Consider the following 15,573-nt stretch of genomic DNA (forward strand, 5'->3'; position numbering starts at 1 on the left):
ATTGTATTTCAATATTTTAATTGTTTAGTGCATGTAGTTGGTTTTGGCCTAAAACTATTTTTTTCTTTTTTATTTAAAAATTTATACATTTTGGAAATTGCTTAATTTAATTTGTTCTGCATTTGAAGGTTTCAAATATGTTTGTGAACAATTATTATTATTTATAATAATGATAATAACAATAATAATAATAATTTGACAAAAGATAGACAGTACTTTTATACAGTTTTGATGGTTAGGTGTAAATTTTCGGCTTTGGTTTTAAAACCATAACGACTTAAGAATCTTCCTGAATTTTAATTGCCTTTCTTTGGAACGCCGCAGGATTTTTGCAGGTGCAGCAGTTGGTTTTGGGCCTGGTGCGAGTTTTGGGCAAGTGTCCTTGAGCATTTTGTGCCAAATGCACAGGCAAAAGAGGGGTTGGAGGCATGGGGGCATGGGGGCATGGTCGTGGGTGGCAAAAAAAAGGGGGATTAGGGGGAGGGGGCGGCATACTAGAAGCAAAGCTTAGCACACTTCATGCTCCAAGCGAGCCACAGTCACGTACATTTTATAAACTTCATTCGCTTCGCCCCAACTCGTGTTCGCTCGGCAGGGAGCCCAATTCGCCGCAGAGCTTTCGCCCTCGCCATTCGTCTTTAGGCATTCGCTATTCGCCGTGGCAGGACATTAAAAAGGAACTGTTTCGCCGTCGAGCAGCCAGAACAATTCGTGCCGCGCGCGCGTTCGGTTCGTTGTGATTTTGGGGCTCCTGAAAAGGCTCTCCCTCTGTCTGTTTTTCTCTCTCTGTATTTCATATCCTGCGAGCGTAGGTGTCTGCGTGTGTGTGTGTGTCTGTGTGTCTGTGTGTGTGTGTTAGTGAAAGTAAACAAGTCGCCGCGTAGCCGGCAAAATGTTTTATACCTTGTTATTGTCGCGTGGACAGCCCAAAAATATTTTTTAAGTGGGGTAGAGGGGGGGGGCAGAAAGAAAAGGAGGAAGGCTGACAGGGGGAGAGGGGGGTGTGTGTGTGTGTGTTCAAAGGACCTCAACAATAAAATCCTTTCGTGCCGACGCGTTAATGAACAACCGTCAAGATAATTGTTCCTTTTTTTTATAGTGAGCGCCAAAAATTGAGAACATCCACAAAAGTATAAAAAGACCAAGACAAAAATTAATTAAAAAATATTAAGAAATGCTGCGACCCCGCTGCCTGCTGCCCTTTTTGGGACTTTGCCTGCTAATCGGCCTCGGAATGCGATGCGATGCTAGAGCGGTAAGTAAATGATATTACTCATCCCAGCTACCCAAAACTCCCGAACTTATATTATATTATTATTATATGACCCCCCAATATCAACACCAAACCAAAGAAATTACTTAATTATTTGTATTATTAAAACTCTCCTTTAATTTCAATGTTTAATTTTATTGCTTGAGTGAGACACTTTTAATCGCAACATAATTACAATTTTCTAAATTGACTTGTATTTATTCTGTTAATTGCATTTCGTCTCCAACATGTCCTTTGTAATTTTCTACAATTTACTTCAGGCTCATTAAAACAACAATTTCTATAATTTCTTGGCAAATACATATAAGAATAAATGTCTTGGGGCCATGCCATTTAAATCTAATGTAACTTTACAATGCAAAAACAACAATTAGCCACACAAGTACTTTTAAAAATGCCCGCAGCCTTCCAACAACTTAATGTTTATTTAATTATTCCACAACTTTTGTAAGTGATACCTGGCACCCCTGGAAAGAATAAATGGTAATAAATTGCTAAATAATTACGGGCCAATCGATGGCATAAATGTCAGAAGCTATTTCTAATGTCTCTTTTGAAAATTCTCATCCAGATCTCAAACTGCTAAATTCATAAGACGAAACCCCAGCATTTTACCGCTCCCATTGGGGTCAGCTCAGAAATTTCCAGACCAAATTGCGGTTAGTTGGAAATCGAAAATCATTTGAACAAAACGAAATCCCCCGGAAAAGTCTCGACGTAGGAAAGCCGAAAAGGGGTTGGGGGAGGCTAAAATAATTTAGGGTCTCTGTTTTAAGGAGAAGGGAATTTCGGAGGAAAATATAGTAGAGAGTTGTTTGACCATCGCTTGGCCCTAAATTTATATGCGCAAAAGTTACGATTCTGCTGCTCGAGAGTAAATCAAAAATGTGAAACTCTTTGGTTAGCCAGCAAAAACTTTTCTTTTATTTCTGTGTGTTGCTGTTGTCGTTGATGGTGCTGCTGTTGTTGCTGCTGTTGTTGCTGCTGGTACACTTGATGTTGCTGTTGTCGCCGTCTCCTCAGCAGTTGATTTTGGCAGCGTTCTTGTTTTGGTCTTGTGCTCAGTTTATCCATTCGACCCCATCTTTTTCCCCTTTTTCCTCCATCACAGTTTGTACACAGAAATAAATTTTGGGTATTTGGTAGTTGAAATAAAAGTATGATCTATAAATGTGCTATATTATTTTAAGATTTTGAAACATTTAAATAGGACTTCTTAAAATTATAAGCGTGCTATGATATTTTAGTTCAATTGTAGCTCAAAGTTGTATTTTATCAAAGACTATTAAATACGCCTAAGTACTTAGCCCCACAATTTAAAAAATTAATTTAAGCCAAGAGCATAAAAATCCATTTTTGCTTTTCAATTAATTACCCAGAGATTCATTTGGCTAATTTGTAATAATCAGCCTATATCTTGGAGTAAAAATCTGTAATTGATTTTTTTTTTTTTGCTGTGTAATTTTCTTTTTTCTTTTCGAGCAAGTTGTCCTGTTTCGAACTGTCCACCAGCCCGTAAGCGCTGCGAAATGAATAATTTCAGGGAATTTACTACACAATTTTATTCATATAAATCACAAATTAAATAAGTTTTTACGAGGTTGTTCAGTGGTTGCAGCCCACTACAGAACTTGTTTGTGTTCTCATTCTCGACGTTTGTTTGTTTGTTTGTTTGTTGGGTCTGGTTTGGGTTTGGGTTTGGGTTGGTCTGGGTTGGTCTGGGCTATTTGGCCCCTTCCACTTGGCCAGCAAAGACGGATGGTGATGGAGGGGTTGGGGTTGAAGCTTGGGGTCTGGGCCATGGCTGGCAGCCCCACGCTCGCTCGCTCGCTCACTCGCTTTCATGCCATTTGCCCTTTTTTATGGCTGTGTAATTTTTTGTTGGCCTTTTATTTATGCTTATTATCGTGATTGCTATTGCTAGGTCGGAAAAACACCAACTGAAATACCCAGAGCAAAAGCAAAAGCAACCACAGCTACAACGGCGCCAAGCTCTATAAGAAAGAAAGTTTAGCCTCAAATTCCCTTGCAGTGCGACAAGTCCTACGGTTTCCATATAAGAGAGTAATCTGATTTATAAGCAACTTTGGAGGAACTAGCATTGATAGTACTCGAATTAAGCGAAAGTTTTCAATAACCATGAATGGGTTTAGAATAAGTACTCATGGTAAATATTTGAATATTAGGGTGGTCAATTACTCATTAGCCTACTCTACCTTGATGAAAATACATTTTTTGGTTTACGGTCAACAGTACGTATGAGTGATAAACTTTAAAGTCAATGCGCGGACCCTGAAACCAATTTTTAAAACAATTTTTTTTTGGGTACACCTTAAGAAAGGAAGCCCTTAAAATATCTATTCAAATCTGGTCCACCCAAATGAACATATGCAAAACATGAAAAATACATAATTCTAGTAATTAAACATTACTCAAAAAATGTATTTGTCAAAGCCACTAGAGCGCATTAAAAAAAAAAAGCTCTTGCACACTATATTATAAGGTCATTTATATGCAACAAAAGATACTTGGCTCAATTTAGTTTTTTATGGGGGCCAGCCACAGTAATTGGTTGGGGAAAAAACAGGTGAACAAAGCGAGAACAAGTGAAATGGCAGTGGCAATGACAACACTTGAATTTACATTTCACATTCATTGCGAAGAACTAATTATGATGGCAGATGAACACATTCTGGGATTATCCCCGCTTACTGCGTTAAGCTGCTCAAAGGGAAAGCGGAATTTTAACGAGTTTGCCATGAGACTAATTTATAGTATGAGATGTGGAAATAAAAAAAAATAATTAGTCGAAATGGGGTCATTGGGGGGATGATTTGATTGGGCAAACAATACACTTTATACATCATATTAAATGGTAGCAATCTTATACGCAAATTTTGGGCTGTGCCAAATCCAGTTTGGCAGCCTGGATTTGCGATATATCCGAATATTTTCTCAATCATTTATCACTTCTAGAGTAACAGACAAGAATTACTCTTGCTTTGGTTTCCCCATCTTGTTGGCCCTTTTCGGTGAGCACGTCCTGGCAACGAGGAAATTCAGGGGGGTGGGTTTTAGGTGGGAAAGTGGGAAAATCCCTTGGCCTGGGCCTTAATTTACATACGAAGGCTTGAGGAAGCTTCATGCAGATGCATTAATAATGTAACATTAGCCGGGCGGAGGAAAAAGCTCAGGGCAGGAAGACAAACAATGCGGAACGCCTTAAACGTTTGCCTGGATGACACGAGATGATCCCAAATTCGGTCTCAGAACACTGAGAAAATAACTTTTAATATGAAGGAACAATTTTAAAGAAATATTATATATCCGACGTTAGTGGCTTGTTAGTGCGTTAACTTGAGTAGTGTCAATCAATTTTTAAAAAGAGACTTGAACTAATGAAGGGTTCTATTGTAAATAGTAAAGTAGTAGTTGTTAAAAAAAATTCTTACACGGCTCTTCAAAATCGCAACAGATTGGGGTAAAGTTTGAAACGAAACTAGTGCTATTTGGTTAGTTTTTTTCCAGTGCAGCCTTATCCTTTTGACAAAGTTCTAGGCCGATTCCATTCCGTTTCATTCCGCTCTTATTCATGGCATTCACGTGCGCCTGACACGAGATTCACGAAACGTGAAAGCAATTTACGATGTGGCCGCCGCAACAATGAGCAATTAATCATGCCACGGCCACAAAGTAAAGCCTGGAGTTGCCCCCGCCCCGGTTTCACTTTCTCCGCCACCCAGAGTACCAGCCACCCAGAGCACCACCCACTCAAGGACGCGACTGGCGAGCGGCGAAGGCCGCCAGCAGACACAGAAGGCAGCGCCAAAGCGAGACGAGAAGCAAAAAAGAATTGGGAAATACAAAAAACTCACGACCTTGTGCTGCATTTACCTACCACCCACCGACAATCCGGCCTTGCTGGCGCCCAACTATTTCGCACATCAAATCATAATTTATGGATGGCAATCAAAATGAGCCTGGCTCCCTTTTCTTTTCTTCTTGTATTTTTTGTATTTTTTGTATTTTTACTTTTCGGTTATTTGCGATGATGGTTTTTGGTTTGGTGCGAAAAAGTTGCGCAGTCGCCCACATAATTATCGGTTTGATTTATGGCAGCATTTTTGCAGCCAATTACTTCGCACCCGCTGAAAAAAAATGGGAGGGAGTGGGTAGTAGCAAAGGAAATGGGAAAGCGGAAAATGCGAGAGCGGAAACGGAAGCGGATATCACATTGGAATGCGGTAAAAATGAACTGCTGAGTGACCGCAAAACGGTTCCAACCTTGGCCACTTTCCCCACACAAATCATTGGTATTATTCCCTTAAAAAAACCTAGCCTTCAAGTCAATCAAAAAATACGGAGAAAGTCATTATTTAATGAGTTGCGCATGGCTCTATACTCTATATGAAAACTGGAATAATAATTTAAATATTGAATAAAAATATTATTTAAAGTGTTAAAATATTGTTTAAAGTTAAGCAGAATTTCACACTTTCAAATAAGATATTTCATCCCCAAGCAATTGTTTTCAAACACCCATGGTTTTGTTCAAAGTTGGGCTTCCCTTGGATACACTAAGCGTCGTAGACAATCCAGCAGCACATTAACAAAGTTGGCGCCCAACGAACCAACTGGCAAACGGACAAACGAACAAACGAACCAACGGACAAACGAACAAATGCACAAATGGACAAAGGGACAAACAGAGTGACAGATAGACAGTCGGATAAACAGATGGACCATCAAATAGCTGACATATACGTATATATATTCCCCGGGCAAGGACAATGGGGACAATGGGCAACCAGGTCAACTGGGACACAAAAGGTAAAGAAGCGAAGGCAGCTGGCAGCCCAAAAAACTCCACTGAAGCTGATGGCTTAAGTGGGAAATTCTGGTTAAACTTGATTGCCATGGAAATCCCAGGGTGAGTGAGAACATGAGTGAGCACTCTGGCCTCGTTGAATTTTAATATTCAACGAATATGTATGGCGGAGGGGGGGAAAACACAAAATGTCCCACGATGACGTGTTAATTTTGCTTAATTTATAAAATTATCAGCGTTCTGGGACAGAGTTTTCAACACACACGATAACTCAATGTGCGAGTGCCGGGGAATGTATGCGCTTTTCCTCTGGTTCTTTGGCAAGGGCAACTTTAGAATAATTGCTTTATCTTCGCCTCACCACGACTATTGAAAAGTTGAAAAGTGTTTGCATTCAGCTTCATCAGCTGATTGCCGGCAGCTTCAAAGCCAAGGCAAACTTTTCGACGGAATGCAAAATGGGAAAATGCGTCAGATAGTTGAGATATGTTGACACATCGTTTAGGCCAATCTGCGAGTTGTGTTGCGAATCTCATTTTTTAAAATACTTGTATATAATAACATATATATTCATGCGGATGCAGAGGAGACAAAGCTACACACTTAACGAGGCAATAGGAGTTACCTTTCTGCAAATTTATCAGATAATTTTTTTGACGCAGAAAACAACATTCTAAGCACATAGAAACTTGTTTTAAATTGTGGGATCTTATCTTCCAAAGTTTAAAAATTAAAAAACTAAAAACCATGTTCTTAATGCAATTTTGAGTTATGTTAAACCATAAACATTAAAACATCAAATGTACGACCTCTAAATAACTGAAAAAAGGCACATAACATATGTCAATTGCATTTCCAATTGAACGTCAATCGACTTTATATAAATTAAGTATTTCTTGGCCGCTGGCTTTTTGTTGGTCCCTTGGCCACCGAGTGATTAACCCGATTAGAAATACAGACCATCGGGCATCAAAGTTCGTAATTTAGAGCTCGGAGTTTGAAATTCAGCATTCGCAATGCGGAATGCACTGGCATCGGTGTGGAGCGGCAATGTTTGTGCTGCTCTGTGGTCAGTAGTGCAATCCTCGAATGTTGACAAACGTAATTAAGAAATTGTTAGGCCAGGCAAAGGTGGGCGGGGGGAGAGGGGGATTTGTGGAGGTTACGCAAATGTTTGCCTGCCGCAATGGACGCCCCATAGATATTAGATGCTTGCTCTTCTCGACCGTGTGACTGTGTGTGTCGATGTGTTTGGCCAGGACACAGGTTAACGAGGATAAACAATATACATATTTGCACTGCGGTATCCAACGATATGAGCGTGAAATTCGTGAGATTGTTACGAACATAGATTGTATCTGGGAATTGGTAGACAAAAAGATACTGAGAATTTTGTTGCATAGATTTCCGATTTAGTCTTATTTTAGAAAATTAGATAGGCACTACTTTACAAATAAAAACTTTAAACTTAATACAGATTAAAATGTTAAATGTAAAATACATAAACATTTGGAGGTACACAGTAACTTGAGATTCTAAAAAATATATTACTTGATTTTTCTATTTTTTTGCTTAAAGAATTTTGAAGTTCCATTTTATTGCCTTTTAAAATATATAAGATTAATAATGAATTAATACCATTTTATTACTAATATAGCTATTTGTAGTACAACGATTTCAAATAAAGTGTGAAAGTTAATAAAGCTCCTCAGGAATCTGGACATTAATTCTACCTTTCATTGCTGAGAAATACCTGTAGCTTAGTTACACCACTTTTGCCGTAACTTTAAGCTAAGTTTTTGGCATTCTTTCGAGGGATTCCCTGCTTTTTTCTTGCGGGCGAATGTTATTGAGTTGAAAATGTGCAAATAATGAAGCAATTGGCACGTGGATCTCTAGCAGCTCCCCGCGTTTTTTTTTCTAAGCCCCTTCACTTTTGCACAAACCCTTCATAGTTCATAGCCACCCCCTCCATTTATTCGTTGCACGGTCCATTGTCTTTTGTTCGGCATTCGCGTGGTAATCAACTCGATTGCCACCACGCCCCCTTTTCCCGCCCTCCCCTTTCCCCAAACGCCCTTTGACCCCGTTTAGTGGGTGTGGGTGTGTGTGTGGGGAAGGGGGGTTGGGGGGTTTTGTCCTTCGCTGGATGCGGGCAAAGTGCAGTCTTCATCCTCGCTGACGAGGGGACAAAAGCCCCCCCGCTTTTGCCCCTTTTTCACTCTGACTGGCTTATGCCCCTTTTGTTTGGGCCACTGCACGCCTCGTTATGCACAAACAAAGCGTTTTCGCTTCCATTTAGCAGCAAATTAGAAGCTGGCGCTTTGAGGTCCTGCCACGTCTGGTTGAAAAAAAAAAAATAACCGAGTACAAAAACGTGGGCAAAGCGGCTGAGACAGGTGGGCTTTTGTGACACGTACATTTGCAAAAAGCCTTGCAAAAACCGAGCAGAGCTGAAAAACTGCCAACAAGATTACATTACGAATTAATTAACAGTAAATAAAAGTGCTGTGTGAGCGAGTGTGTGTTTTTAATCACCAAAACGCAGACAGAAGGCCCCCAAAGGGCAGCAGGATATATGTATATGCATACATTTACATCAAGAGCAGGATTAATTTGAGGAAATTTGGTCTTGGCCAAAAGTTTGACCCAAGCATATATTAATGTGTCGGACATTATGATAGTGACACTGGAAAAAGTCAGGAAAAATAGGAACAGCAAATTGATTATGAAAAATTATCTAAATACAGAGATATACAAAAATTATCTTTCTATATTTTAACAGTCATTAATAATCGTAATTTTCAATTTTAAAAGCAAAAAATTTTTCTGCTATTTACATTTTTGTAGTTAAAAGTAAATTAACCTAAAACTATTAATAATTTAAGAAAGCTATTAATTAAAAAAAAATGAACAGCAAATTGATCGAGAAAAAGTATTATAAAATTCTAAAAACAAAAAAAGCCTTACCTTAGTTCACAGTAAAATAAACTCAAGCTTTCAAAAATGTAAGAAAACTAAATGATGATATGAAATAATAATAAATGAATCTTTAAATTTTCAAGACCTTTATTTTTATAAGTATCGCAAAGCCTTGAACGCAATCTATGGGAACATTTTCGGCCTTATCCCCGATGTTCGCATCAACATAATCGCAATTGACAAGGACGATAATGAGGACGATAATGATGATGAGTCTGCAGTTGTTTGTGTATAATGGGCAGGAGATAGAATGCCACCCCCTTTCATCGGCCCATCTGGGGTCCTTGTTGTTGAAACATTATCGTTCACTTGGGCATCATTGATAACAAATGCTGGCCCATTAATCGGGGCACTTTAACATTTTGCTGGCGAGCTGCCTGATTAAGCCCAACAACACATGGGCCGCACACCACATGGGCATCTAATGTGTGTTAAACTTTTTTATGCCTTCAGGCCTTGTTTAATAATTGAACAATAAAGAACGAACGGCATTAAGTAATTTGTGTCGGTTAAGTCATAAAACTCACACACCCACATCCGCACACTCACACTCACGCACACACACATATTACCATGCATATATGTAAAATAAAGCCGATACACACTCATACACGCATAAATTGTTAATTCAGTGCTCAAGTTAAATGAGTCGTTGGCATGAAAATTTCAAGTTTATTGCAGCCGAGCTGGTGTGCCCAATAAATTTTGGTTTGCGTGCCTGAGCATTGAAATCGGGTCCTCCGCTTTCGCCACCCAACAAAACAGGGGCGTGGGCAAGGGGATACACAAATTAAGCCGCCTTTTCAACAAATATTTATTCAAATCTATACAAATTATTAAACCATTTAAATTGCAAAACATTCCTGAACATTATACTTAGCATTGCTTAACAACATATTTTTCTAATAATTTTATCTCTTTCCAGTTTCACAAACTAAATATTAATTGCTACATTTTAGTAAACAAACCTGAGCAATTGATAAAATTAAAATCTTACCAACATTTTTTTTTACTAAATAAATTTATCTCACATTTTAATCAACTAAACAAAAAACAACAAGTAATGAAAGCATTTTAAATAAATTGACTACGAATTTAAAACAATAATAAAGTGTCTGCTTTTGAATAATTCCCAATCGATTATTTTTATTTTCCCCAAGATATTTTCGTTCCCATTGCTTTAAGCTCCCAGAACGAAAATCTGTGTATGTCTCTGCCCCACCAGCGTCAAAATAAATCCCCTTCCCATCAGGATGAGCCATTGATTCATGTTAATTAAATGTGACAAAAGTTGAGAAACTTTTCCCAGGCGACTTTCTGCCTTGCTGCCTTTCGGCATTCGCTTTTGTCCTCCGCTGCACATTTTCATTTCGGCCATGTTGCGGTTGCTTTATAGCCAGGCCACCCTGTACCCTGTATCCCAACTTACCCTGCATAATGTGCGACAATTTCGATTGCGATCATCTGGCCAAAATGTTGCGGACCAAAAGTTTCTGCGCTTTTAATTAGAAATCGAAGCGAATCCGCAAGCTGTCCAAGTTTTATCTAGGCCATGATATTGGATTCCACCAAAGAAGCAGGCGCTGAGGGACTGAAAGGGGGCGTGCCACGGTTGCATCACCTATTCCCTGCAGGGATTTGGGATGCGGTGCGGAAGGACTTAGTTTCCTTGGAGCAGGCAAAAGTTTATGCAACGATTTGCCAACTTTGAAGGTGGTGGTCGAAAAGGGGGCACGGGATTCGGGATTATCAGCACTTTTTTTCGGGAGGCAGGGCTGCAAACTTAAATCTCCCGCAATCAACTTTTCATCGAAAACTTTATGATATCGATGGACTGGAGTCGCCAACAGCACTAACTTAACCAGAGATTACTTTTCACCCGCTTCTGGGCAGGTTTTCATACACTGCGCGAGAAAGTGTCTACTATTTGTAATTCCTAGGTCTATATCTGTAAAATATTTAGCAACAAAAAACTACCAGTATTTATTGCTGATATTTTGTAAATCTCTTCTGCAATATTTTGCAGTGCAAACATGATTTTTATAAAATTCATGGGACTATCAAAGGCAAGAAAACAAGCAATAAGATAGCAAACGCTTTATTTAAATGTTGTCCGTAAGCTGTTTCAATAATTAAGCGCTTTGAATTATTCAGTGCTGATGTTTGATATTTATTTATGCTGCCTTAAATTTAAGCTGCTTGCTGGGCCAGCACATTTTATAAATTGAACAGATGCCAATCCGGGAGTATAGTACATAAAGCCAAAGTCTGTGCCCCGTCATCCAATGACAATCTGCTGCTCCCTGGGCAAAACGGGATGGAGGCGATGAAAAAGGATAATGCTGCGTAAAGCTTCCCAGAAACTCCTTGCAAACTTGCCTTGCACTTGCACCTCCATTTCGCATTTAGCCACCCTGCCTCCGGCTGCCTGCGATTTCATTTTCGCTAATCAATTTGCATAGCTGCAGCAGCAGGAGGAGTGTGAGTCCTGGTCCTGCCGCTTGGCAATCATCTTTAGCCATCCCCTGGTTAGTACTTTCTTGTACTTTCTTCACAGGAACCCAGCAACTGGCAGCCTTTCTTGTCCGTTAAGCGTTGTCCGTTGTCCGCCGCTCTGTTTCAATTTCAATTAGAAACTTTAACTGCTTCAGCTGGGCTTCCCCAGCGAATTCTCTTCAGCTTAGTTTAGTTCACTGCAGTCAAGTTGGCTGCACTGTAAGAAATTGACAATTTTAATTGATGTATTAAAATATCAAATGGTTTTTATGAAGCAATTTAGATAGTCAGAATACTAATAATTAAATTTGGGTTTTACCGAAATAGGAACTCTTAATTATGTGTGAATTAATTTGATGAGAAACTAAGTACACTGCTATTTATTTGAGGATAATCTAAATCCAATTTATTTATTTTCCATTTATTTTATTTATTTTTATAGCTTATTTAGGTGCAGGGTTTCTTTGGTTAACTGAATAATTGTATAGGACTTAAATTGATTTTGAAATTGACTTTCCACAGCAGTTAAGTGCACATTTTTTTATTATGCGAATAATTGTGCAGGAATGAATGTAAGCTGAAATTGGTTCTATTTGATTTGGGTTTTTCCATATAATCTTCTTTGGCTTGATTGCAGGAATAACAGTAAGGGGCACCTGTCAACGAATTTCGTTGGAATTCACTGCCATTTCCTTGCCTTTTTTCGCTGAGAAATTTAATTTCTTTTCAGCTGCCATTCGGAACGTCTTGGCAATGAGAATTGCAACACCATCACCCCTCTTCCCCCTGTTTTAGCTGCATAAAATCTCTTAAGCTGGTTGCAAAAATACAAGCGGTGGAAAATTCACACACACACACTCACACACAGACACTCAAACAGACACACACCAACACACAGAGAAGCAAGCAACTGTGAATCCGTGTGGCAGGATGTGCTTGGATGTGTTCGTGTCCTGGGGTGCGGCAAAGAGTTGACTTAAGTGCGCATAATTCACATTGGCTCGAAAGTAGCGCAAGGATTAGGCGATGCACAACAAATTACGATGTTATCCTTGGGACTGCACCCATAACACATGCCGTTGTCCATGTCCTTCTCGCCATCTAATTGGCGGCCCCATTTGCCCCATTAACCCATGAAGCGCACCAAATCATCTTATTTTGAGGCTGCAAACATTTTCTTAAGTGCTTTTTGGCATTGCAAAATGGTGTCTGAATAAAATTTCGTTAAAAAATTATCGCATTTTAAAGGTAATGCCTTTTCTTGAAGGTTTATTGAGGCTTCTTGATTTAGTATTATTAAGAAATATAAATGTATGTGTGTTTCTTGAAAAATTTGCAAGGAATTACTTTATTTTAAATTTTCTATATATATTATATCGAGATTGATTTCTTTTCTAAATTCTAAATTAATAAAAAAAATATTATATTATATTAAGGTAGGTTTTAAATCTTCATATACATATGTATAACCCTTAAATACTCGAATTTGCTGCATTCTAACTTGTCTTTTATAAAGATATAAGCTCTCGAGAATTCTGCATCTTTTTATCGAGATGTCCCCATTGCAGCATTTTCCCCATTTTCTCCATTTGTCTCACCTCACTGATTGACTGGCCAGATTGCAATTTCCCGCCATATCTCGCCCTCTCTTAATCCCCTTAAGCCCTCGTGTCACGCACTCATCTGCAGAATGACTGAATGACTGGCTGACTGAATGACTGAATGACTGACTGACTGATGGATTGACTGGCTGAATGGCTGAATGGCTGAATGGCTGACACTGTGACAAACTGACAAAACGACTTGCCAGCAGTGCAGTGCAGTGCAGGTTGTCTTCAATTTTAATAAATTTTCCGTGCATGTAAGCAAGCGCGACAGTTGACAGCTGCAGCTTCGCTTCCCTTTCTCCTTCCTCCTTCCTCCTTTCCCCCTTCCCCATTTTCCTTTGGATAGTAGTGGGTGGTGTTTTATCCTTCGTCCTTGTCCATTGTTGGCTTTCCAAGGGGTGTCGGGCTGTGGGTGGGTAAAAACGGCTTTGTTGCCGCTGTTTTTGGCACAGTCTGTTACAATTACATGTCCCACTGTCTGTCTTAGGGGGTGGAAATGGGTGGAAAATGGCAGGAATGGCAGGAGGGATGGTGACCTGCCAAGGACATTGCAGCGGCAATGTGACATCACGATATATTTTATACAAGGCGACGGGTCACGCTCTCGTTTCATTTATTTCTGTGCATATTTTTCTTTCTTTGCCACCCAGCGTCATCGTTATTTATACAACCTACGGCCCCACTTTTCTAAACCACCTGTCGTCGGTGGGGTGAAATTCCAGGTGGCGTGATGTGGAGTGGGTGGCCGTGGGTGCTTTGCTGGCTGCACAATTGCCACTTGACGCACATCGAGGATGCTCGAACGCAGCATCGACAAATTGAGCAGCTAACGGAGGAGCCACTCCAACACGAGCTGCAGCTTTTCGATGGTCCCGCCATCCGTTTTCATTTTCAATTGCACAGAAAAACATGCGACAAATATAATGAGCTAGACTTTCGGCAATGGGATTTCATTAAATAAAATTTCAATATAAAAAATGCTCCTTAAAAAAACAAAAGAAAAACAAGAAAACAAAAAGAATCATTTCAAATGATGCTTAAAAAAGTTTCCTTAGAAATACAATGATCCTAGAATATGCAAAATGTTAGCTTATTAAATTCAAAGCATATAAAAATAAGGTTAAATACTTTCATTAAAAAAAAAATTTCGTTTAGTAAAGAAAACAAAAACAATCATTTCAATTCATGCTAAGAAAATATTCCATAAGCAGCATAATGATCATAGAAATTTCAAAATATTATTTATAAAATTAAAAGTATGTAAAAAGCTCTTTAAAAACTTCATTGAACTACAAAACCTAGAAAAACAAGAAAGGAAGCAAACTTTGGTAAGCCGAAGTTCATATAAAATTTCCAATCAAATGGCATTCACAGTTAAAATTTTTTCAGATTTTCAAATTTCTGCAAAAAATGATGATGTACCCCCTTACAAAAAAGTCCAAAATTTTGACAAAAATAAATTTTTTAAAAAACGTTTTTCTAAATTCTGTTTTTGTGTCAAAACAAAATTATTTGTTTTAAATCGATCAGGGACGAATGGTATAGGTTGCCAGCTGTTCAAAATAGTAACTCTTTTGACTTTGGGTCTTATTTTGGCAAAGTTACAACAAAAAGACTCCTCAGAAATAATTCTGTTTGAAAAATCGCCCAAAATCCCAAAAAACACATTAAAAACTTGGTTTTTGTGTCAAAACCCTGGGAAATAATGGTCAAAATGTGGAATGTCATACACCGTTGAATTCGTGATAAAATTTCCAATCGAATGGCATTCACAGTTAAAAAATTTTCAGATATTCAAATTTCTGCAAAAAATGATGATGTACCCCCTTACAAAAAAGTCAGAAATTTTGACAAAAATAAATTTTTAAAAAAACGTTTTTCTAAATTCTGTTTTTGTGTTAAAACCAAATTAATTGTTTTAAATCGATCAGGGACGAATGGTATAGGTTGCCAGCTGTTCAAAATAGCAACTCTTTTGACTTTGGGTCTTATTTTGGCAAAGTTACAACAAAAAGACTCCTCAGAAATAATTTTGTTTGAAATATCGCCCAAAATCCCAAAAAAAACACATTAAAAACTTGGTTTTTGTGTCAAAACCCTGGGAAATAATGGTCAAAATGTGGAATGTCATACACCGTTGAATTCGTAATAAAATTTCCAATCAAATGGCATTCACAGTTAAAAATTTTTCAGTTTTTCAAATTTCTGCAAAAAATGATGATGTACCCCCTTACAAAAAAGTCAGAAATTTGGACCAAAATAAATTTTTTAAAAAACGTTTTTCTAAATTCTGTTTTTGTGTCAAAACAAAATTAATTGTTTTAAATCGATCAGGGACGGATGGTATAGGTTGCCAGCTGTTCAAAATAGTAACTCTTTTGACTTTG

The 15,573-nt window shown here is 38.5% G+C and overlaps 1 protein-coding gene across 2 annotated transcripts in view; it reads left to right on the forward strand.

The window, feature by feature from the left end:
• Window positions 1–714: 714 nt before the first annotated feature.
• The window catches only part of LOC108149868 (mucin-5AC), a 31,168-nt gene continuing 16,309 nt past the window's right edge, over window positions 715–15,573 (forward strand). Inside the window, exons 1-2 of one of the 2 annotated variants that reach the window (XM_017277750.2) lie at window positions 715–808; window positions 1,100–1,255. In XM_017277750.2, the coding sequence (XP_017133239.1) occupies window positions 1,175–1,255 (81 nt within the window). In that variant the 5' untranslated portion in view covers window positions 715–808; window positions 1,100–1,174. The remainder of the gene's footprint in view (window positions 809–1,099; window positions 1,256–15,573) is intronic. The other variant, XM_017277751.2, reaches the window with a different exon arrangement.

Source organism: Drosophila elegans, unplaced genomic scaffold, assembly GCF_018152505.1.
Source record: "Drosophila elegans isolate 14027-0461.03 unplaced genomic scaffold, ASM1815250v1 contig_149, whole genome shotgun sequence".
Classification (NCBI taxonomy): domain Eukaryota; kingdom Metazoa; phylum Arthropoda; class Insecta; order Diptera; family Drosophilidae; genus Drosophila; species Drosophila elegans.